The sequence below is a fragment of the Lithobates pipiens genome, unplaced genomic scaffold, assembly GCF_037356315.1.
Source record: "Lithobates pipiens isolate NorthernLeopardFrog02 unplaced genomic scaffold, aLitPip1_a1.2 Scaffold_18, whole genome shotgun sequence".
NCBI classification, from domain to species: domain Eukaryota; kingdom Metazoa; phylum Chordata; class Amphibia; order Anura; family Ranidae; genus Lithobates; species Lithobates pipiens.
In genome coordinates, this window is record NW_027507758.1 from 299,558,911 (window position 1) to 299,582,749 (window position 23,839).

Here is a 23,839-nt window from a genome sequence, read left to right on the forward strand (position 1 = left end):
ACGGTATTTCTTTTTTTGCAAATATCTTTTTATTCGTTTTTTAGAAACAAAATAAAAGGCATACAATAGGTCCAGATTGGAAATGACAGGGAGATTGGTTACAGCTTCTTGTTTGTAATGGAAGGGCGCAGCCTTCTAATCATAAGATAATGCATACAGGATTTCATGCTATCTTGCACTTCTATAAGTTGGGGCATTTGTTATCTACAGTATAGTTCTCCTGTCCTAATACCGTAAACTGACAGTGTTATGTAAATTGTGTACCACCTTCTTCCATGTGAATCTTACGGTATTTCATCAGTATATGTACACACAAACCAACTTCGGCTGTCTCCTGATGAAGTGGGGGTTGTCCTGCGAAAAGCATAGAGATTACAGCTTCTGCTAACAAATAATGATATAACAACTACTTTTGCTTCTGAAATGTACATTATTGAACATGTACCTTTTTTATTTTTTATGCAAACAAATACATTTTGTAATTTTTATACACTCATTGTATTTTTTACTTGGCACCACTCTGCAAAGTCCCATGGGCTAATTTTCTTGTTGGGTAATTATAGACCCCTCTCCTTTTTCAGGGTAGTTAGAATAAACTGGGTGGGAGTAGTGTCAGGTAGGACAGTATAGTTGGGATTTGACTGGAATGCTATTTTAACACTGAAACTGTTCACTCAGCAAAGAGATTTAAATGTAGAGACCAACATGGTGCAGTGTTTTCGGCAAGATACAGTAGTTATTAAAAGGATAAAATCACACTATGATTAATAAATATCTTGCTGAAAATACTGCCCTCCAAGACTGTGGATAAATTGGCTTCTGAGCAGCAAGGCATTTGTTGATCTCTGTACGAGATCTAGCAATCTGTTAAGGAGCTTATTAACTCTTTATGGTGAAGAAGCTTTGTTGGCACATTTTCTTCCCTCTTTGGTGGTGTGACTTGCTTTGAATCTTTACACAGGGATTGGAGAGTGTGTTAAATAGGACACTTGACACTGTATTCAAAGTTTTTTTATGGACTTTCATAATGTTGCACTAAATATGTCTTTTAAGGTTATATATTATTTTTTATGCACTATTGATTTAGTGTAAGAATATTCATATGAATTTGATACTGTTAGTTATTGGATATTATTAAATCTGAAGGGACAGGACACCTTAATGTGGCTTTTTATCTATTTTTTTTTTTTTTATATCTTATACTCAAGTGATGGGATGCTATAGTCCATTTTATTAATTAATTCATCATATACTTATACACTTCATTGATCAATTTTTACTTTAAATTATTTTTCATTTCTTAAGCGCACCATTATCGTTTTTGTTTTCATGGAAACCAACTTAAACCTAACTTTAGACCCTGTTCACACCTGTGCTTTTTTTTTTGGGGGATTTTAGGTGCGCTAAAAAAAGTCCTGCATGCTGCCTTATTGTTGTGCTATTATTAAAGTGCATGTTCTAAAGAGTTTACTGTTAACCCCTCCAAAACTGTCAAAAAATGCATGGCCTTTAGAATCTTTGTTGTGAAATGTTAGGATATTTGAGAATGAATAGTTTCAGTTTAAAAACAGCTAGAGAGGTTAGGGGTGGCTTGTTTTAGAGCTGCAACTAACAATTATTTTCATACTCAATTAGCTGGCCGATTATTGTTTAGAGTAATCAATTAGTCAGATAAAAACAGTGAAATGAACAAACGGATTGTTTCAAACTGCAGAATAAACAACCTAAACTTTCCATTAACATTAAACAAGCTTTAAAAAAAAAAAAGCTAATATTTTTGAATATCTGTGCAGTGGTAAATATAAATAAACAGTTGTATGGTTCGGGAACAAAATATCGAATCCACTCTTAGAATAACGGAAGAGATGTACTGTATTTATAGAGGTTGAATCTGGTATATATCATCAGACTCCGAGATTAAAAAAAAAAAAAAAAAAAGGCCTAAAAAGCTGTTTTCAGATTTTCAGACCAGATTGTAATATAATATTATGCATGAAACAAGCTACCTGCGCCTGCTGTCACAAAGACATTTAATAGCAGCAGAATGCTTTTTGTTTCACCTGTCGTCATGATGGAGTTAAAAACCAAAAATTAGCCCTTTTATAATAGAACTAACCTCTGCAGCTGAGGTGCAGATATTCATTACTACAATGGGTTAAATTATACTGTGAAAGTAATAAAATATATAACTTAAAACCTATATAATACAATAATAAATATACTAATAAGTAGGATGTATAGGGTATTTCAACTTGGAGTGAGACATGAAGCTACATGAACGGTAGGGGGGGGGGGGGTATACAGTAAGTCTTTTTATATTAAAGCAGTGGTTCTCAACCTTGCTTGTGTCGCGACCCCTTGATAAAATTTCCCAAGTTGTGGGGACCCCTAACAGTAAAATTATTTTCGTAGCATGGGTTGTCAGCACCCAAGGCAAGACAAGTAATTTTCTCCCCTAACCCACAGACATTTAGTGCTCCCCGAGTCCCTTCCACTTGTACAGTATTAAAACCCCTTATGGTACATTTAAGGATGTACCACTCTCTTTGTTCTCCTCTCTTTCTCTTTTTATCTCTATCCTAATTTCTTGTTTCCTCCATCGCTCTATCTAGCCATCTTTCTCGTTTTTTCGCTTACTTTCTCTCTCTCTTTTTATTTTTTTTATTTTTTTGTTTTCTTCTTCACCCACAAAAGAGTTGTCACAATTTTTTAAAAAAGTGGCTAAGCAGGGCTCGGGCCGCGTCTCATTCAGTGTCCTGTGAATGGAAAAGTACAGGGTTGTAGTTTTCAATAAACTGCCACGATGCTGTGGAGTGCCGTTGTAGTTCATTGAGTCTTCCTGTCAAATTGTATCTGCTTACCCGTACGGGATGTACAGGTACACAGATACACTGGCAGATCTGCTGGAGACTTGCATCAGCAGATCTGCTTATCGCTGTTGCAATGCAAAATAAACCTAATAATGTACATTATTTTTACCTGCAAAAAAAGAAAAGTGCATTTATAATTTTTTTTTTCTAAAAAGTGAACTTTTCCTTTAATTTAATTGAAATGCCTTAATTTACCTCCAGTCTATCAGTCTCCAGCTTCTCTGGGTTCAGATGCTGATCTTCCCTGCACTGAGCCCTTACATCACTTTGTTCTCCTGCCCAAGACTATATGCACCATTGCTCCTCACACATTCACAAGCTCTCAGGCCCTTACTGACATGAATGAACGCTGTACTGAGCTGTATGTGTGCTGCACTGGGTATACTGACATGTAAACAACAATGCATTCTGTATGCAGGCCAACTAATTGTTAATGAAAATCATTGACAGCTATTTTTATTATTGATTTTTAGCAATTATGTGGATTAGTTGTTTCAGCCCTAGCTTGTTTTAAAGAACTCAGAATGTATACGTAGTTTAATGGCCATACTCTGGACAGAGTTGTACTCTGTTAGCCTGCGGAAAACTTCTTCTTTATTTTCCTAGTGAATGAGAACTGCACTTTTGGTGTTCTCCTAATTTAATTAGATTTTAGTACCTATAAATGTTGACCAAGCAGACCTCATTTCATAGAAATGTCCCATTTGCGTACTTCAGGAATCAATAGCCTTCTCCATACTGCCTGAGCACAAGATTAATAAAAGTATAGCACATGGTTCTAAGTAGAAAGCTAGCTGCTTATAATTCAATTTTTGAAGTTAATTTAGCTGTATCGGCTTGTGTAGTTAATGTAAATCACTTTCAGTAGCTTTGAAAGGCTAACAATTACCATACCGTGCCACAGAAATAGATTTAACTTATGCAAACGTCCTGGCTTTCTTAATTTGGACTGTGTTCTCCCTCTTACACTTAACATAAAAATAAGAGAAAGGGGACATGCTTCACAAGTTTCCATTATTGGACTGATCCTATAAAAAAGCGCAATTGTATCTCCCCTGAAAATTATCAGTTTTGTTATCTTAAGAGGTGATATCCAGCCATAAAAATCTTTTTCTAAAGACTAATATGTTTGGTTGTGATGCCATTTGTTTTTTAGATACATGGGTAGCAGTCACCGTATGCCGAAATTGCCTACATCTGTCCAAGCAGCAGATAATAGAACATGTTCTGTTAAATATATATCGAACTCCATATAAATAGTATCATCTAATGTGCACTTAATTTATACACAAATGATTATAATAAAAAGATCAACATGACTGAGCTCCATGGGCGGAGTGAAATGTGTTGGGGGCGTGGCCTGGTTTGAGCCCAGGCTAAGTGTCATACGCTTTTCTATGGGGTTTTGCAGAGATGTACGACTTCCTGGACTTTTCCCTCCACCAATTGTGCCCTCACCTGGTTTTAACGAATTTAGAAGTTATGTAGGGACAGTGCAAGCTTTTGTCCCTTAAAGTGTTATTAAACTGACAACAGTAAAATCAGTCTGTATATGCAGTAAAGCATGCTTGTTATATTCACTGTGGAACCTAAGTGGTTAATCCTGCGCATTTTATAAAAAGGCTGTTTGAGCCTGTGTTCTCTGATCCTCCCCTTCTTTTACTGTCCTCAATCCATCTGCTGATACTATAGAGCCTTGGAGGAACTCTGCATATGCTCAGTTTGGTGTGTATTGCTAGAGAGTTTTTTTTATTTTATTTATTTTTTGGGGAGAGTACATGGAATCAGCACTGTCCAAACAGAGGGTTAGGGGCCATGCAGCCTCATAGGACAGTCAGAGGAGAATGAAAACTCCTCTTACAAGCTTTAACCACTTGCCCTCCAGAGGATTTATCCCCCCCTTCATGACAGGCCACTTTTTGCGATGCGTCACTGCGTTACTTTAACTGTCAATTGTGCGGTCGTGCGATCTTGTACCCAAATACAATTGATGTCCTTTTTTCCCACAAATAGAACGTTCTTTTGGTGATTTGATCACCTCTGCAAATTTTTTTTTTTTTGCGCTATAAACAAAAAAGATTGACAATTTAAAAAATAAACTTTTTTTACTTTCTGTTAACCACTTCCCACCCGGCCAATGCATATATACGGCCGGGTGGGAGCCGTCTACTCCTGATAGGACGTTCAGGAACGTCATTCAGGAGTAGCGGGATCGCGCGTGCGCCCGCGCAGCGGTGCGATCCCGATGTGCTCGTGTCACCCGGACACGGCACATCTCAGATCGGCAGGAGGGCTCTGTGATTGGCCCTCCTGATCACATGACGGCCGTGTCCAATCACGGCCGTCATGTGATGTAAACAAACAGCCGGTTGCTAGGCAATCGGCTCTCCTCTCCTCACACGGAAGTCACCGCTGAGGAGAGGAGAGCAGAACGCTGCAGCCGGCTGATGATCAGTGAGTATGGGCTGCTTTTTACAGCTTTTTACTCACTGATCATCAGTGTAGTGTAAACACACAACACACCACACAGTACAAACACAGTCCCCACACATGTCCCCAAAACACACATGTCCCCAAAACACACATGTCCCCAAATAATAAAAACACATGTCCCTAATAATAAAAACATGTCCCCCACATATGTCCCACTAGAATCACATGTCCCAATGATTATCTGCACACATATGTACGTGATCACCTGCACACATATGTACATGATCATTTGCGTACATATGTCCGTGATCACACAAACCAATTATTATACACTTAACGGAATTTTTTTTACCAAAAACATGTAGCAGAATAAATTTTGGCTTAAATTTATGACAAAATTTGATTTTATTGGATTTCTTTTCAAATAGAAAAAAGAAAATATTGTTTTTTTTCCAAATTTCCGCTATTTTTGCGCTTATATCGCAAAAAAAAAAAAAACGCAGTCGTGAATAAATAACACCAAAATAAAGCTCTATTTGTGCGAACAAAATTATAACAATTTCATTTGGGTACAGTGTAGCATGACCGCGCAATTGTCACTGAAAGCGCTAGAGCGCTGAAAGCTGAAAATTGGGCTGGGAAGGAAGGGGGCGAAAGTGCCCTGTATTGTAGTGGTTAAACATATCCAATAAAAAAAAAAAAATTTTTAAAAATCGAATTTCTTCATAAATGTAGGCCAATATATGTTCTGCTACATATTTTTGGTTAAAAACAAAAAAAAAGGTCCCAATAAGCATATATTAATTGGTTTGTGCAAAAGTTATAGTGCCTACAAACTATGGGATATTTTTATTTACTTATTTTTACCAGTAATGGCGTCCATCAGCGACTTATAGCAGGACAAAACAGACACTAATGCTTTTGACAATTTGGGGACCAAGGACACTAATACAGTGATCATTGCTAAAAAATATTCACTGTCACTGTACTAATGACACTGGCTGGGAAGGGGTTAACTCCAAAGAGCTGTTATCGAACCTCCTCCAGAACATAAGCACACTATATCTTTAAGAGCACTCTCCAATCTTCACCCCCCACTCTGCAGTGCACATGTTTTAAAAAAAAAAAAAAAAAAAAAAAAAAAAAAACTCTATAGTAGTACGTTATCATATTTTTATTTATTTATTTTTTTAACACTTCCATACCGCAGAACGTCATATGAAGTCCTGGGCTTTCAGTGGTGATATCTGAATGATACAGCTGCAGGCATCATTCAGATATCTTTTTTCAGCCGGCGATTCCCTTCACCATAAAAACAATCATAGCAGCTGCTCAGCCTCTTGATCATTCTAACAGGTGGTGGGAAGGGACGTTCCCCTTCTGGTGCTTCGTGCCCGTGGGAACGGTGAGCTGGAGAAAAAATACACCGGCTCCAGAAGTTAGTCATCAAGAAAACCAAGGGCCAGATGGTTCCTGACAGTGTCTATGACTTCCGGGCTGGCAGAAATAAACAATGCCAAGGACTCGGTTGGAAAGCCTGAGATCGTATTTTTTTTTTTTTTTTTTTTTCCTCAGGCTTTCCTGAGACCCCACATCTCTCCATAAAGAGGACCTGTCACACACTATTCCTATTACAAGGGATTTTTACATTCCTTGTAATAGGAATAAAAGTGATTTAAAAAAAAAAAAGGGAAAAAAGTGTCAAAATATATATATTTTTTTAAAATAAACAATAAAAAAAAAAAATTAAGCTCCCCGTCTTCGCATTCAAAAACGCATACGTAGGTCTTGTCCACAAATGTAAACAACGTTCAAACTACACATGTGAGGTATGGTTGTGAACATTAGAGTGAGAGCAATAATTCTAGAGCAAGACCACCTCTGTAACGCTAAACGGGTAACCTGTAAAAGAATTTAAAGCGTCACCTATAGAGATTTTTTTTAAGTACCAAAGTTTGGCGCCATTCCATGAGTGTGCAAAATTTTAAATTGCTTGGCGTAACATCTGTCACAATATACAAAAAAATTGGGCTAAGTTTACTGTTTAGTTTTCTTAAATAATGAAAGTGACGTTTTTTCCCCCAAAAAATTGCATTAAAAAAATTGCTGCACACATACCGTGTGACATAAGAAATTGTAATGATTGCCATTTTATTCCCTAGGGTCTCTGCTAAAAAAATATATATGTTTGAGGGTTCTGAATAATTTGCGAGCAAAAAAAAGAAAGCTGATTTCTACATGTAGGAGAGGAGTGGTGGAATTTGTATGGTATGGAAGTGGTTAAAGATGTATTCCTCATTCCCAGCTTATACCATTGCACTCACATTTCTATACCATCAGTATTGTGGTACAAACCTCTCACTGCAGTTCCGTGTATAGTGTACAGTGTCAGAACGTCTTACAGCCCTGGCCCTACGCTTTTCGTCACAGGGTCACATGACTTCCTCAGGGGGATGTTTTTAAAACACATCACAGAGATTGGATATTAAGATTTTTATTTATTATAATCATTTGTGTATATATTAAGTGAACATTAGTTTGCACATTTGATAATAATCTTTATACAGCATTTGATATATAGTTGCATCATATTTATATGTATATAGACTCAAGGTGACAACCCTTGGCAAAGTGCTGCAACCCTATAATTAAATGCATACATGCAGAAAAATCCCCCCCCCCCCCATTTTTGTAGGACTTTGAAGGCACTTGAATTTCAAAAACTTGTATGAGAAGTGAAATACGTAAAAACAGAATTTATTGGTTCATCAACTTATAAAAAGGAGACATGGCTAACTATACTACTAATATAGCAATTGTGAAATTTATAAAAATATGATGAATCTTCTTTCAACAGATGCGTTTCGTAGAGTTCACGTCTCCTTCATCGGGGTTATGAGGAGTATCATATAGTTAATCAAGTGGTGTCGAATATAGACATGCCATGTTTCTGGTAAAAACAAAGTGTGAAAGAATCTGTACTCTTGCGCATCATATTATAGTGTGCAATATCATGGTTCAGAGGCATAGAAGAGGAGAGAACACACCCTATATGGAGGGAGCAGGTAGCACTGAGACCTTAGAGGGCCAATCCTTGGCCTTAATACAGGACTGGAACATGTAGTCCCCAATATGGATGATATAGCGGGGCTTCTAGCTAGAGAGCCATGGTAAACCACCAGTTTTTGAGCATATAGGATAAATGTCCAGTCCTCCCAGGTCCAGATTCAAAGCAGGGTATACATGGCATGTCTACATACACCACTTGATTGACTTCATGATACCCCTGATGAAGGCGACATGAATCTTCCCCCACCCGACATGTTTCGGAGGGCTCATCATATTTTCATATATTTCATAGTTGGTGTAATAGTAGCCTGGTTAGCCATGTCTCTTCTTTTATTTTGATGTACCATTAAATTCAGTTTTTACGTATTTCACTTCTTGTATATATTTTTGAAATTCAAGTGCCTTAAAAGTCATTTATACACTTGAAATGGTATAAAGGTAGTAGTGGCTGCATATAAGTTATTGGGTGATTCATTTTCACATAGCAGCTCACAGGTCACATATTCACATATCGTATATTATGTTACTGAACACAAGATTACATCATGTTAGAGTGGTGCAGTTAAGAGTATTTTTTCACATAAATTTCAGTCCACCTATCTGATGTAAACCTTTTTAGTATTCTATCTCTGCGTTGCTAGTCTACAGTAGCCACTGTAAGCAACGCCACAAACTTACCTACATATATTATTTGGAACACTATTTACTGTAAGCATTTGGGAATGTTCTTTTACAGATCTTTAACATAGAGTAACTATTCTGTCTATTGGGATGTCTGACCTCTTTAACACTTCTAAATCCCTAGGTCTCTGATGATGGTCGGTATGCACTATTGTCCATCAGTGAGGGCTGCGATCCAGTTAACCGCTTGTGGTATTGTGATTTGCATAAGCAACCAAATGGCATTAATGGTGAGTTTTTTTATTTATTTATTTTTTTTTTATTTTGCCTGTGAGCAGATTACCTAATTTGAAACCATTTCATGGTATGATTGTAATGGTTGTTGCAAATCTTGCAGCTGATCTGATATTTTATATATGGCACCTTCTAGAACTCTGGTTGTTCTTTTCATTTAAAACGACTGCCTCCTCCTGCACATAATAATACTGGTAAGTGTGTGCTTAATCAGCCGTGCAGCAAGTCGGATAAAGGAAAGCAGCAGGAGCTGATCTTTCACTGATCTTATACAATGTAACCTGCGGATCACCACCCTGCCTTTAGAAATTGGCTGCATTTTCCACAATAAAATGCTTTTACCCTTGCCACTGCAACTGTAAATTAGGCGATTATCTTGTGTATGTGAAGTGAAAGTTAATAGAAGTATAATTGTAAATGTCAAAGAATTTGCAGTGTGAAGTAATGGCTTGCTTACTATTGAGTTACGTGGTGTATGTAAAGGAGATTTGATACTCATGGAAATATGACAGTGTCTTTAAATAGTGCACAGCAAGAATTAATAACCTTTTCTTATCCTACACAAACGTGTTCCTGTGTGGATTGGTGAATGTAGAGATGTCTGTTTTGGGTACAAGGCTTTAAGTTAAAGCCAGTTAAGTATACACACTGCAAGGTGAATTTTTTTCTCTTCTTGTGGCAGACCTTAGGTGACCACCAGATTTTTTTGGAAACATAACTTGTAGCTCTTTAGACACCACAGTGCATATTTACCCATTGAATGGTGAAGTGTGGTCAAACTAATATGTATGTTAACCATCAGCTAGGTTTTTTTTTTTTTTTTGTGGTCTGAGGAGCTTCTGAGTTGCAAACCCCCATTATGCCAGGTGCCTTGGCATGTGCCTGATTTGATGCTCATCTCTAAACACCTATACCTAGCCAGCCCCTTACTGAACAGTTTTATGTGGGAGCCTCCGTGGCCCCAAGTGGCTTGAGAAAGAGGTGTCACGGCCTCAAAATGAGTAGCTATACCTCCTCCACGCCTACCAGCGTCTGACATCACATAGGACTTTCCTCTAGCTGTTTAACTAACATGGTTCCCCGAGTATTTTCTGTAGTTTCAGGACTGGATTATCAGGACTGGATTATCTGTGTTATGTTGTGGTCTGGATTACAGCCCCCAGTGGATAATGGTCATATCACAGGGCTTTATTCCTTATCAGATGTAAGTTGCCAATTGTTTTTATCAATAAATGTGAGTTTTTGTACTGCACTTAGATGCTCCCCCTGCAGTTGCTTTAGAGATTCCTTCAGTTTCTTGAGGAGCTGCACTGAGTGTTGGAAGCCAGCTTGGCCCTTGATGTGCCACTCCTGGACTTCATGAACGTTTTGCTGAGCATCCATTTTATGAGTCTCTGACAGCCTGTGCCACAATATAGTGTGTTTTTCTGCAACAAATTAAGTGAGTCTGACAAGTTCATGTCACCTCATATTTAGTATTCTGACTTGCATTAATGACCACAGGAACCATTAGATAGAAGCATAGGGGAAGTATCGTTTGAAAACAAGAAGAACATAAAAGGAGAACAAGGAGAAAGCATCAAATGGGAAAGAACCCTAAAGAGAACAGTGAGACGACCACATAACCACTGTGAGTGACCATTCCTATAGTCCCATGGGAGTACAGACTCTAGTAAAGTCATAGATCAAGAGTCATACTGTTTATGTAGCAGTTTCTGTTATGCCACAGCCCTCAGACTTTGTATTTATCAAGTGAATTGTGGAGGCAGGCAGTGAGGTATTCCATACGCTTGACATCCAGAATGTTTAGCTGTAGTTCCATGAGAGATGGGGACTCGGCGCTCTTGCATTTAAGCGCTATAAGCATGCCAGCGACGTAAATTTTTATTTTTTTGCCGATTTAAAAAAGTCAGAAGTCAGTCAGGGTGGGGTAGGGGGTAGATCTAGAAAACACTCAGTGGGTTACATTATGAACAGTTTTCCATTTTGCTCTGACAAGGGGGCAGTTACACTATGCATTGAGAAGGAGGCGTTGCCAATGTATTTACCCTAAAGACCTAAGATTTTTCTTACAATGCCTGCATCCATTATTGTCTACACCGTATGTAGTGCACAGATTGAGCTTTTAGCACAGCCTTTCTCAACCTCTTCAACACTGAGGAATCCTTTCAAAAAACGTTTTGGTCTTCAGGAACCCCTGCTAAAAAAATGACTATTTTGACAACTCATGATACATTAGTGTGATGGTCATTGGGAAGAATTATCCTCTTGCAGATAGCTAAAATGATCAAAGGCGTCAGTGGGAACTGATCTGAGAGGCAGAAATTGCTCCTTGCTCAAGAAACCCCTAGCAATCTCTGGAGGATTCCTAGGGTTCCATGGAAGCCTGGTTGAGAAACCCAGTTTTAGAAATTTGTGGCCATATTTTTTGCCACAACTCTAGGAGAGCTAGGCAGATTTCTTCAAAAGGAATCAATTTAAAAATATCCGTAAAAACCTTTGTTTTGGCTGGTCAAATTTCTTTTGAAGTTCTGTGAAGGACCTCTACTTTCTAGTGCTGTCACTCATCAGGTCAATTACTTTTTATACTGTGTATTTAGATGTTTCCTTGGAGTACAGCTTTAATTTACTGAAGCAGTAGTACCATTTGTGAAGTTTTCCCTCACTACACATAAGTAAAATGACATTTGCACTGTGAGATTTGTTTTTCTTGTGTTGCCTAAATTGACATTACTGAGTGAGAAAGGAAACGATGGGAACATGTGCTTGTTCAAAGCATTCTCATTTGCCGTTAAAGACTTTCCTTTGGTGCTGTTATTTCTGTGCCAAAATATGGTAATTGAAATCCATTAAAGGAGAAAATTGGATCCCATCCCTTCAGATGCTTTTGCATTATGAATTTTTCATTCCTTGGTTGCCTGTTGGGAAGAGTTTTAATTTTCAGATTTGAGTTGGTTTATTTTCTTCACTGAAAACCAATTGAAACCATGAAGAAATACACAAAACTTGAATGAATTATTCACTCAGATTCCATAACAAAGTGACATTCGTTAATTATATATTACATTTAAAATATGTGGCTAGGATGTAAGTCACTTTTCATGAGTAAAATACTTAAATGGAAACTTTTATGCAGTTTAATATTTTGTGTGTTCTTATACCACGATTGTACAAAACATATAATGTACATTGCTAGAGCATTTTTTGAAATGTTTTTTTTTTTTTTTTAATCCCCCATTAAAAAGTTGTTTAGTAGATCTGTTATTATTCCACTTACTATAAGGGTAACAACACTGCTCAGTCTTCAGCAAAATTTCATAGCAGCATTATCACCCTGTGAATAACCTAGTCTTAAATAGGCAAGTAGTGTTAAAAGGACTTTAAGTAAACGCCATAGGAATCCAGCAAGCACATTTAAATCGGTTACAACAACCATTTTTTTTTTTTTTTTTTTTTCTTTTGGGGAAAAAAAGTTTTAAAATATTTAAATAAAAGCTGACTGTTATAGACAACCCTAGCAGTCTTTGTCCCAACCCCTGTAACCATGACTTTTGTTTGACAGTTTGGCAGTTCATGCAGATCTGGGGAAAACGCAAATAAAATCATGTGAACAAAAAGGGAAATACTATAATTATAGGTATTAACCCCATACAGTTGCCAGGATATAATATTTTTCACTCTAGAGGAGCATTCTGTAGACATAGCTGACATTGGTGCTTCTGATTTCTTTTTTTTTTTTACAAGCAAAATGTGAATATTCCTCTTTTAAGCTAAATACAATAAACAACCACTCAAATTTATAACTGGCTTTTCACAGTAAGGTACACTTGGAAGGGCTTTGTACATGACGCAGTGCAAAAGATTCCCAGCACACTTAGAAGGAAAAAAAACAACAACAAATGCCCCCCTCGCTAATTTTTAAAGTGGTCCTAAATCCTGGGAATGTCTGTGTTTGTATCACTCCTTCACCACCCTTTATACTTACCTGAGCCCAATATCGATCCAGCGCTGTGCCTGTCTGCAGCTGCTTTTCTCCCTATCGTCTCACAGGAGCCTTGGCAGCAGTGGGAGCTATTAGCTCCTGCTGCTCTCACAAAAATGTAATTTTGTAAGCAGGGAGCAGGGCCAAACTGTGTGCTGTGTCTACAGATGCATACAGCCTGGCTTGGGAGTGAGCACGCAGGTGCGCTCCAATAGGAAGCGGATTCCTATGGTGGCACACCAAGAAAAGGAGGAGGCTAGAGCAGGGGTCTCCAAACTGTGACCCATGGGATGGATGTGGTCCTTCACTTGTCTTTATCCGGCCCTTGGGATATTATTCTGTCCACTGACACCAATGAGGGGGCACTATTCCTCCCACTGACACCAGTGACTGAGGCATTATTTCTCCCACTGACACCACCATTTTTATTTATTTTTTTACTCCCACTGACCACCAAGCCTATGACATTTGTTTACTCCCACCAATACTAGAACCTTTTCTATTCCCAATGGTCACAGTCCACCCCTCCCCCCCCCCCCCAATTCTGAAGGACAGTAAACAGGCCCCATGTTTAGAAATTTGAAGACTCTTGGCCTGGTTCATCAGCGGGGACCCAAGAAGAAGAGGATTGTGGCTGCTTTGTGTAAAATCATTGCACAGAGCAGGTAAGTGTAACATCCATCAAGTCCGTAGGTTGGACTTGCATCTTTTTTCAACCTCACCTACTATGTAACTACCGTATATACTCGAGTATAGGTCAACTCGAATATAAGCCAAGGCCCCTAATTTACCACAAAATAACTGGGAAAACGTATTGACTCGTGTATAAGCCAAAGATGAGACATGCAGCAGCTACTGTTACAGCTTAAAAGAGTGGAAAAGAGGGTCAACAATGCCCATCTGCAGCTGCATACCTCCCTATGTACCTCCCTGTGTCCATTGCAGCCTACCTGTGTCCTGTGCATGCCTCCGTGTGCCAATCTGCAGCCTCTGTGTCCTTCTGCAGCTCTGTGCCATTTTGCACCGATCAGCATGTCATAAAAACATACGGTGGCCATTCCAGGATTCGAAAGCCGCACCTCTCCTCCTCGTCTGTGACAGACAGCGGCCATTCCACTGTTCAAAAGCCGCGCCTCCCTGTCTGTGATAGGCGGAACACTCAATTTCCCAGCAGTCAGTGTTCCGCCTATCACGGACATCCGCTCATCCTCATACTACGGACGAGGATGAGAGGATGTCCGTGATAGGCGGAACACTGACTGCTGGGAAATTGAGTGTTCCGCCTATCACAGACAGGGAGGCGCGGCTTTTGAACAGTGGAATGGCCGCCGTCTGTCTGCATGACACGCTGATCAGGTAGGCAGATGGCGGTGACTCGAGTATAAGCCGAGGGGGGCACTTTCAGCCTAAAAAAAGGGGCTGAAAATCTCGGCTTATACTCGAGTATATACGGTATGTTTTGTTATTTAAAAAACTAAAAACTAGTTTTACAGTCACAATTTGCTTTAAAAACCCTACAGTTCCTCCACAAAGATATATTGCAATGGATAAATTAGGAGCAGGTATGCACTGATCCAGCCCTTTCATCCTTAAGGCATGTGGACATACCAGTAGCCCAGCACAGCACAGCAATATGGCAGCTGAAGACTTCATTGTATCCTTGTGCCCAATCCAACAAGCTAAACAAAAATACCAACTGCTCTAATCAATTTATAACTAGCGCTCTTAATTTTACACTACAAGACACAGGCTGAATATTTAGAGACCCTGGGTTGTAGGCTAATACCTTTTTAGACGATTGGACACTGGCAACGCTTTTGAGGACATTCACCTGGGTGAATATCAACTGCTCTAATCAATTTATAACTAGCTCTCTAAATTTTACACTACAAGACACAGGCTGAATATCTAGAGACCCTGGGTTGTAGGCTGATACCTTTTTAGACGATTGGACACTGGCAAAGCTTTTGAGGACAATTACCTGGGTGTCCCCCCCCCCCCCCCAATAACCCTACCCTACTACGTAAGCCCTAAGGTGATGGACCTCTTCTCCTTTGAGAAGACTCTTGGAGGAGTCATTCTTAGCTAACTAGTTTATGGTTTTACTTCAAATCTTTACTCAACTCCTCACTGCTTTTTACTACCACAATAGAAGCATAGTGTCTGGATTAGTGTAGCCTCAGTCTAACCTTGAGAACTGTACCTGGGCCCCACATACTGGACCCAGCCTGTAATGTTGCCTTAGCCACTGTATCCTACATGGGGGCTCACCTTGGCAACGCATGGTATTACAAGGTGCTATACAGTTATAGGCTTGTGGTCCATCCCTGTAGAACCTGGTCCCCGAAAACCTCTTCGGAAGTATGACCACTGTTATGACTGAAGCCCTGGACCCCCTATACAGGGACCAACTATATGGACAAGATAAAGACAGGGTCACCTGATTTAATCAGCTGTCACTATAGCCCCCCAGTCTTGAACAGTATGCATTTTTATGTTATAACTATTAGGAAATGGGGAAATATTTGACGTCACATTATACACTTTTCAAGCTTGGCAATAAAAATCGCACAATTACAGCTTAGCCTCAGGTTGATGACTAGGTGTTCTATCATGCCAGTTAAAACACACTTAGCTGCTACTTCTAGGAAGCCAGCCTCCAGAGTCATATATTCTAGAGTCTGGAAGGCAAATGTCTCCTGGTGTGAATCCAGGGGTTGGCACCCCAGGATATATGTCATAGGTAGGATCCTTGAATTTCTACAGATGGGATTAGAAATTAAGCTGGCCTTGAGTACTATCAAAGGCCAGGTGTCGGCCTTATCAGTGTTTTTTCAACTACTACTTTCTTCACACGCTCTGGTTCGTAGCTTTATTCAGGGGGTAACGTGGATTAATCCTCTGGTTAGGTCACCCCTGAACCCTTGGGACTTGAATTTAGTCCTGTCTGCATTACAGAAACTCCCTTGGTCCTTTTGACAAGGAAATTAGTTTTTTTTGGTTGCCATATCTTCTGCAAGAAGAGTTTCGGAGTTGGCTGCTCTTTCTTGTACAGAGCCATATTTGATTATTCATAAGGATAAGGTTGTATTGCTTCCTCATCCTAATTTCCTACCGAAGGTGGTGTCAGGTTTTCATTTAAACCAGGATATTCTGCCTTCATTTTTTCCAGAACCTCGTTCTGTGGAAGAAAGGTCACTACATTCTCTTGATGTGGTGAGAGCAGTCAAGGTCTATTTGCTCAGATTCGTAAAACAGTTTGTTTGTGTTGCCAGAAGGTCCTAAGAGAGGACAGGCAGCGTTGAAATCTACTATTTCTAAAAGGATTTGTTTACACCTTTTCATATTAAAGCTCCACCAGGGCTGTTAGTGCTTCCTGCGCAGTGTATCACCAATCCTCCATGGCTCAAATCTGCAAGGCCACAACTTGGTCTTCAGTCCATACATTTGCTAGGTTCTGTCAAATAGATGTAAAATGTCATGGGGATATCGCCTTTGGGGGCAGTGTACTGCAGGCTGCAGTACAAGTCCTCTAGTCTCTTAGTGCCCTACTTTTTGTTGCGTCTCCCTCCCTTCAGTTAGCATTGCTATGGGACATCCCACATAGTAACCACTATGGCTCTCTGTCCCATGATGTACGATAAGAAAATAGGATTTTTAAAACCGCTTACCTGTAAAGTCCTTTTCTTTGAAGTACATCACGGGACCCAGAGATCCCTCCCCTCCTTCTTTTTGGTATACACGTTTATTGCTTTGCTACAAAACAGAGGTGCTCCCAGTAGTGGGAGGGGTTATATAGGGAGTGGACTTTTTGTCTTAGGGCATGCCAGTGTCCATTACCTGAAGGTGGCCTATAACCCACATAGTAACTATTATGGCTTTGTGTCCCGTGATGTACTTCAAAGAAAAGGATTTTACAGGTAAGCGGTTTTTAAAATCCTGAATGAGTGTGCCTACATTTTAGACAAAGGAGCAACAGAGACATCTTTGGAAACAGCTTTATCAGTCTGTAGGGAGGGTAGCGTTAGATGTGATAGCAGATTTAGATACACTAACAAATTGATACTGAACCCCAGCTGTTTAAACAGTTACAGCAACAGTTTTTTTCCCTTTTTAGGATAAACATTTTTACATGAATAAATAAAATCTGATCATTGTAAACACCCCTGTCAGTTGTAAATGGTTTGTTTCAACACTCTGATACATTTGCAGGAGCGCTTGTTCTTTTGAAAAACAACAGACTTACTGGCCAGATCTGTAGGTAAAAATAAAGGAAAGAGAGCCTAATGTCACGTACATACGGTCGGAATTTCGGCCAGCAAACGACCGATGAGAGCTTTTCATCAGAAATTCCGATCGTGTGTATGCAATTCTGACACGCAAATACTCACGCATGCTCAGATTCAACTACAAGACGGAAGCTACTGGCTATTGAACTTCCTTTTTCTAGTCCCGTCATACGTGTTGTACATCACCGCATTCTTGACGGTCGGAATTTGGTGTGACCCGTCGGAATTCCGTCAGGAAAACCATCAGAGCTTTTTCCGACCATAATTCCAATTGTGTGTGCGGGGCATATGAAAGAAAATAATGCAACCACTACATCTAAGAATTGGTAAGCTGCAATTTATTAAATATGTGCTTTTTGAGTCTAACCCCTAAGATGTGGATGTCTGTTACAGTTTGATTATGTCTGGGTCAGACATTCCAGACCCGTAGATTCAGTAATGGTTTCAAAGAGGTAATGAATAGACTTTAAAACTTTACCCCCTTGCCGCTTTTTTGTTTTTGTTTCAACCCCTTTAAAATCTGCCCAAGTACACTCTAATTTTTCAGAAAACTCTGATCAATCTCTTGCCCCAGGGAGTAGTTGTTCCAGTACCTGTCCAGAGGCTTCAACTCAAACTCTAGCAATCTCTGCTGTCCACATGCCAGTAGTTGACAACTGGAAGGCAAATTACTTCTTCCGTCACCGCCTGGACTAAGGAGAATGGGATCTTTACCCCAACATCTTAAGCCCAATATGTCAGAGATGGGGGATTGCAAATGTGGATATCCAGATTAAACATCATTAAACATCAATTCTGCAGCCAGGACCAAAGAAGCTTTAGCACTGGCATTGAAAGCTCTCAAAATTCCCTGGACTCAGGTCAGGCTAATCTATGCCTTTCCTACAGTTCAAATTCTGACAGTGCTTCTCATTGCACCAAACTAGCCCAGAAGAACCTGATACACAAACTGACATACTCAGACTGCAAGGAAATGACCCCTGCTTTCTTCCGGACAGGCCAGACCTGCTGTTGTAAGGCCTAATATTCCATCCTGAATCTCAGTCTCTAGCTTTAATGGCATGGCTTTAAAAGCCCAGGTCTTAAAAGAGAAAGGGGTCTCTGAGTCTGTAATCCAAGCATTGTTAAAAGTGAGAAAAGCTACTTCCTGAAAGGTCTATTCTGTACCTGAAAATCCCTAAATGCCTGGTTTGAACACAGGCACTTCAGTTCCATAGAATACTTCACATTCCGGCCTTCATACAACCGGAGCTTGAGCAGAAATTGTCTCTAAGCACTCTGAAAAGAAAAGTTTCCTCCTTGTCCATTCTTTACCAAAGATCTTTGGCCTTGTTCTCTCTTGTAAAAAACCTTTATCAAAAGGGGTATCTGGTATCAAGTCCTCCCATGCAGAACCCTGTGCTTCCTTGATACCTTTGAAGTCTCTCTGCCCAGAAGAAACCATCCTTTGAACCCATTAGGGAAATACCCTTAGATGATTTCTCCCACAAGGTAGCCTTTTTTGGCTACTATCATGTCCGTTGGATATGTCTCTGAACACACGGCCCTCTCTTGAAAGGAACCATTCCTTATCCTTCAGAAAGGCAAGGCAGTCCTATGCCCAAAGCCATCCTTCTTTCTTAAGGTGGTATCAGTCTTCCACCTCAGTGAAGACACTCCACTTCATCTTTATGTCCTACTCTAAAGCGCCCAAAATTGCACTTTACTGCCTGGATGTATTTTGAGCCACCAGAATCTACTTTTAAAGCTGCAGCTTCGATCAGGAAAATGGGACTATTCATCCTACCATCAAACTCTTGTCAGGGACATCCCTTTTCAAAATCAGTCAAAACTAGATTAATGAGACAACTCATCTCAGTTTGCGTTTTAAAAGGAAAAGATCCACCAGCACTCCTGTGTGCTTACTTCAGTGGATGGATGTGAGTCTCCTGAGACAAGAGACATCCGTCTCTGTTGCCCAGCTACGTAAGGCCACCACCTGGTCTTCTGTTCATACTTTTGATAAGCTCTATAGGTGGATGTCCAGGCTTTTGCAGATACAGTTTTCGGTTGTGTGGTTTTTGCAGCAACACTGTTTTTAAGCACAATACTTACAAAGATACTTGAATCCTCCACTTAACTCTGTAAATATAGTTTCTTGAATACCTAACTGATGTCCTGATGCACCCAATTTTAATGGATTTAAGCTATTTCAATAACAACCCTGTTGACCGAAAGGGTCTCTACTGCACCACAGCAAACCTCTCCCATGCAGCTGTTATAAATCATTGCCAGATTATGACAAGAATTTTGCAGTTTATCAGCAGATAAACTGCAGGCAGAGACAAAAAATACATGTTGGGTCCCAATCATAGATTGGAGCTTCGATTAGAATTTTTGTTGCATGGATGATAATAAACTATTGCATCTTCCCTTTTTCAGGGAGTAATCTTTTTAAATAGATGGAGATTTCTTTTTGTGACTGTTTTGAGTAGTTGCCGACAGCTGTTTGTGATGATCACATTATGGTAATACAGTGTTCTGGTATATCTAACATATTGGTCTGGACAGTGCTTCGTTTTTCACAATATGAGTTAAGATTTGCTTCTTTGCTCAGCAGTAGAGAGTAAGCTATAGTTTATAGACTTTTCTTTATTGATATGGAGTTCCAGTCTTCATTTTCTCTTAGCGATACCACTGATTTATTAGAAACAGAACCTGCTGAATAACTTCATATTTAATGACCTCTTTCAACTACTAGAACATTGCTAACGGCCAATATTTTATTCTGCTTTGGCAATAGGATTAAAGCACACACTGCCTTACATGCGGTATATTGATGTTATTGCAATTTTGACCTTAAAAGGAACTTGCCACAATAATATATGGCAGCTGCTTTTCTGTAAGATTGTCATCTCTTGCCTACCTTTACTGCCCAACATATCAAAAACCTGATCGTATATGCATATCATGTCTCAGAACACCTAATGTCCGAATCATTGTCATGAGTCACTAAGAGCCTCATGTATGAAAAAATGTGCCAACATTTTTTTACAGTCCTCCTTCGAGAAATTAAATAAGGGGTGATTGCTATGGGCAGCAGCCACGATCAGGATCATATGGCTGGAACATGCAACATCAAAAGCAATTTGCCAGTTACCATATTCCTAGCCTGAGAGGTTTCCCTTAAAGCGGACCTTCAGTCATTTTTTTTTTTCAACCTTCCATCTATTAAATCTTCTGCCCTTGTTGTTTTAACTTGGAATAGTAAAACATGTTTTTTTTTCTGCCAGTAAATACCTTATACAGCCCGCTTCCTGTGAGAATTTGTCAGGAAGAGAGGGGGTTGAGTCACAAGAGGGTCAATGAGAGCTGGAGGTGTATGTCTGTAAGTCCAGGAAGTTAACAGGCAGCAGCTTCAGCCCACAGTTAAAATGGTTGCAGCCAGACTCGGCAGAGGGAGATTTCTGTAGCATATTTGGCAAGTACAGAATCACAGTATTTATAAAATAATATGCAAAGTGGTTGGAGGGAAGCTTCAGAATGGCAAAAAATGTTTTTATTACAAACTCAGATCATATTCTGTGTGCTAGGAACAATATTCGCACAACCCTTAGCAATAAGGAATTCTGCCTGGGTTCGATTTACTATTTCCCATTGGCCTGGAAATTGCTTCTGTGTTGCTTTTCAACAGGAAGCTGGTTCTGCATTTGTCCAATAACCAGAAGGTTGGTTCTTCATCGTTTCCTAGTCATCAGGATACCAATTCTGCATTCTTTTCAGATCACTATGAAGTAGGTTCTTCATTGTTTTGCCATTACCAGTTGTAAATTGTGTTTTCTTAACAAGTTAAGTGGTACAAAGCTGCATTTTTTATTATGACAACTGAATTGGCAGAGAAGTATGCTAAGGCCTGGTATTGCTTTGCTAGCTCGAAATTACATCTTGGAATAACTCATATGGGATTGTGGGCTCCTCTTTAGTGCCATTCTGCCAGTAAGAGTAATTGTGTTCTGACAGGGGGACTGCCCCACTGCAAGAAAACACCCGTCAGCCCTGCCATTGGCTACCAGCGCTGATCGGATGACGATTCGCGGCTGTAGAGTGGAACAGAGCTGCATTTTTTTAAATTTAGGTTTTAAGTTTAGTCAGAGGTGTGCCAAGATCTATTTTCTCAGTGCTAGTTATAAATTGCTTAGTAGAGTACCTCCTATTTAGTCAGGGGTGGTTAAAACCACCAGACAGATTACTCTACTACATAATAATGTGAACGAGGCAAATGTGAATTATTTTAGAATTGGATTTGGGCCAACCAATCTAAAGTATGATATTTTAAGACTTAAGTTAAAACTCTGGAAAAAAAGTCCAAATTAAAATGGGTATTATGGCCTTGCAGCATTTTATGCTTTCATACAAAGTCTTCAGATTATAACCATAAAATGTCACTGGTTGTGAAATTGTCTTATTTTTTTTTATTCTTTGTACTTGATTTTGTATCGGTCTCTTCCTCTTTTATGAGTACTTGGAATGGGAACCTGGAGGTCAACGAGATTTTTATATTAGAGCGTTGTTGAAATGGTCTGACATTTTCCTAGTCAAGCGACAGGAACAAACTGAGACTTTAAAACTGAACTTCAGCCTTCAGAACTTCAGCCTTACCTTTGGTCTTGTATATTTGTGCAGGCTCCTCTACAGTAAAATAAATTGCTTGCTGTGACTTCATTGCACACCGTGAGCTTCTCAAAGTGAACATTAAAAGCTGTAGCAAGAGAGATAGAATCCATCTCTTTTCCTGGCTGGAAGATGTCCAGCATCATCTGCACCCAACCACCACCACAGACTGAATGTCCCTGGCTCAGCTCTTTCGATCATGGAGACTCAATGTTGCATGTGGGCTTTACCTACCCTGCAGGCCCTTCCTACAGCCACAATCTACCTGCCTCACAAAAGTGATGTAGCCGGGGGGTATCTAATGAAACAGAGGTTTTAGATACAAGTTTATTATTATTATACAGAATTTATATAGCACCAATAATTTGCGCAAAGCTTTACAATATTTACAGGACAGACATTTACAGTTACAATACAATTCAATACAAGAGGAATTGGAGGGCCCCACTTGTTAGAGCTTACATTCTAAGAGCTAGAGTCAAGTGATACAAAACTAATAACTGTGAAAGACAAGCTGATGGAGAAAGTAAAAACACAGGGATCACCTAAAGTTGGATAGATTAGGAGATAGTCTGACAGATCGGGGCGTTCCAAAGGATGGGAGATGATTCATAATGGGGGGAACAACCAACAAAGGCAACAAAAAAAAAAAGTAGGTTAAGCCTACACTACTAGTTTTTTTTAAAACTTGACAGCTGAGGTTGAAACCGATATTCTAACAATCCGATGTTAGTACAGTGATCTCCCCTGGTGTACTATTGTGCTCTGACAGGGTGTATTTATCCTGGCCAGAATGCCCAGGTTTTGCGTACGGATGGCCATAGGCAGGAATGGCTGTATGTGGATGTAACCGGATATATATGCCTGTGCTCACGTAAACACAAGTATAACATACAAACTTTTGCAAAAAAAAATAGAATGTTCTCTATTCACCCATAAGCCGTATTCATTACATTTCTTTTTCGTTGATAATAACTGTATATACATGGATATATAAAAAAAAGTATTCATACCCCTTGAAATTGTCAACATTTTGTCCTGTTACAACCAAAAACATGGAAGGAAAATGATTTTTACAAATATCTGAAAAGTTTGGCGTTCATTTGTATTCAGCCCCCTTTACTCGGATACCCCTAACTAAAATCTAGTGGAACCAATTGCCCTCAGAAGTCCCCTAAATGGTAAATAGAGTTCACCTGCATGTAATTTATTCTCACTATGAATACAGCTGTCCTGTGAAGCCCTCAGAGGTTTATTAGAGCACCTTAGTCAACAAACATGAGCATGAAGGCCATGGACCACACCAGATAAGTCAGGGATAAAATTGTGGAGAAGTTTAAAGCAGGGTTAGGTTCTAAAAAAAATCCCAAGCCTTTAACGTGTCACATAGCACTGTGTAATCCATCATCTGGAAATGGAAAGAGTATGGCTCAACTGCAAACCTACCAAGACATGGCTGTCCACCTAAACAGAAAGGCAAGGAGAGAATTAATCAGAGAAGCAGCCAAGAGGTCCATGGTAACGCTGAAGGAGCTGCAGAGATCCACAGCTCAGGTGCGAGAATCTGTCCACAGGACAACTATTAATCATGCACTCCACAAATCAGGTCTTTATGGAAGAATAACAAGAAG

General features: G+C 39.5%; 1 protein-coding gene across 1 annotated transcript in view; it reads left to right on the plus strand.

Annotated features, from left to right (window-relative positions):
- PREP (prolyl endopeptidase) overlaps positions 1 to 23,839 on the plus strand; it is a 208,517-nt gene that overhangs the window by 40,101 nt on the left and 144,577 nt on the right. The window contains exon 7 of the mRNA XM_077487181.1: positions 9,178 to 9,283. Within this exon, the coding sequence (XP_077343307.1) occupies positions 9,178 to 9,283 (106 nt within the window). The remainder of the gene's footprint in view (positions 1 to 9,177; positions 9,284 to 23,839) is intronic.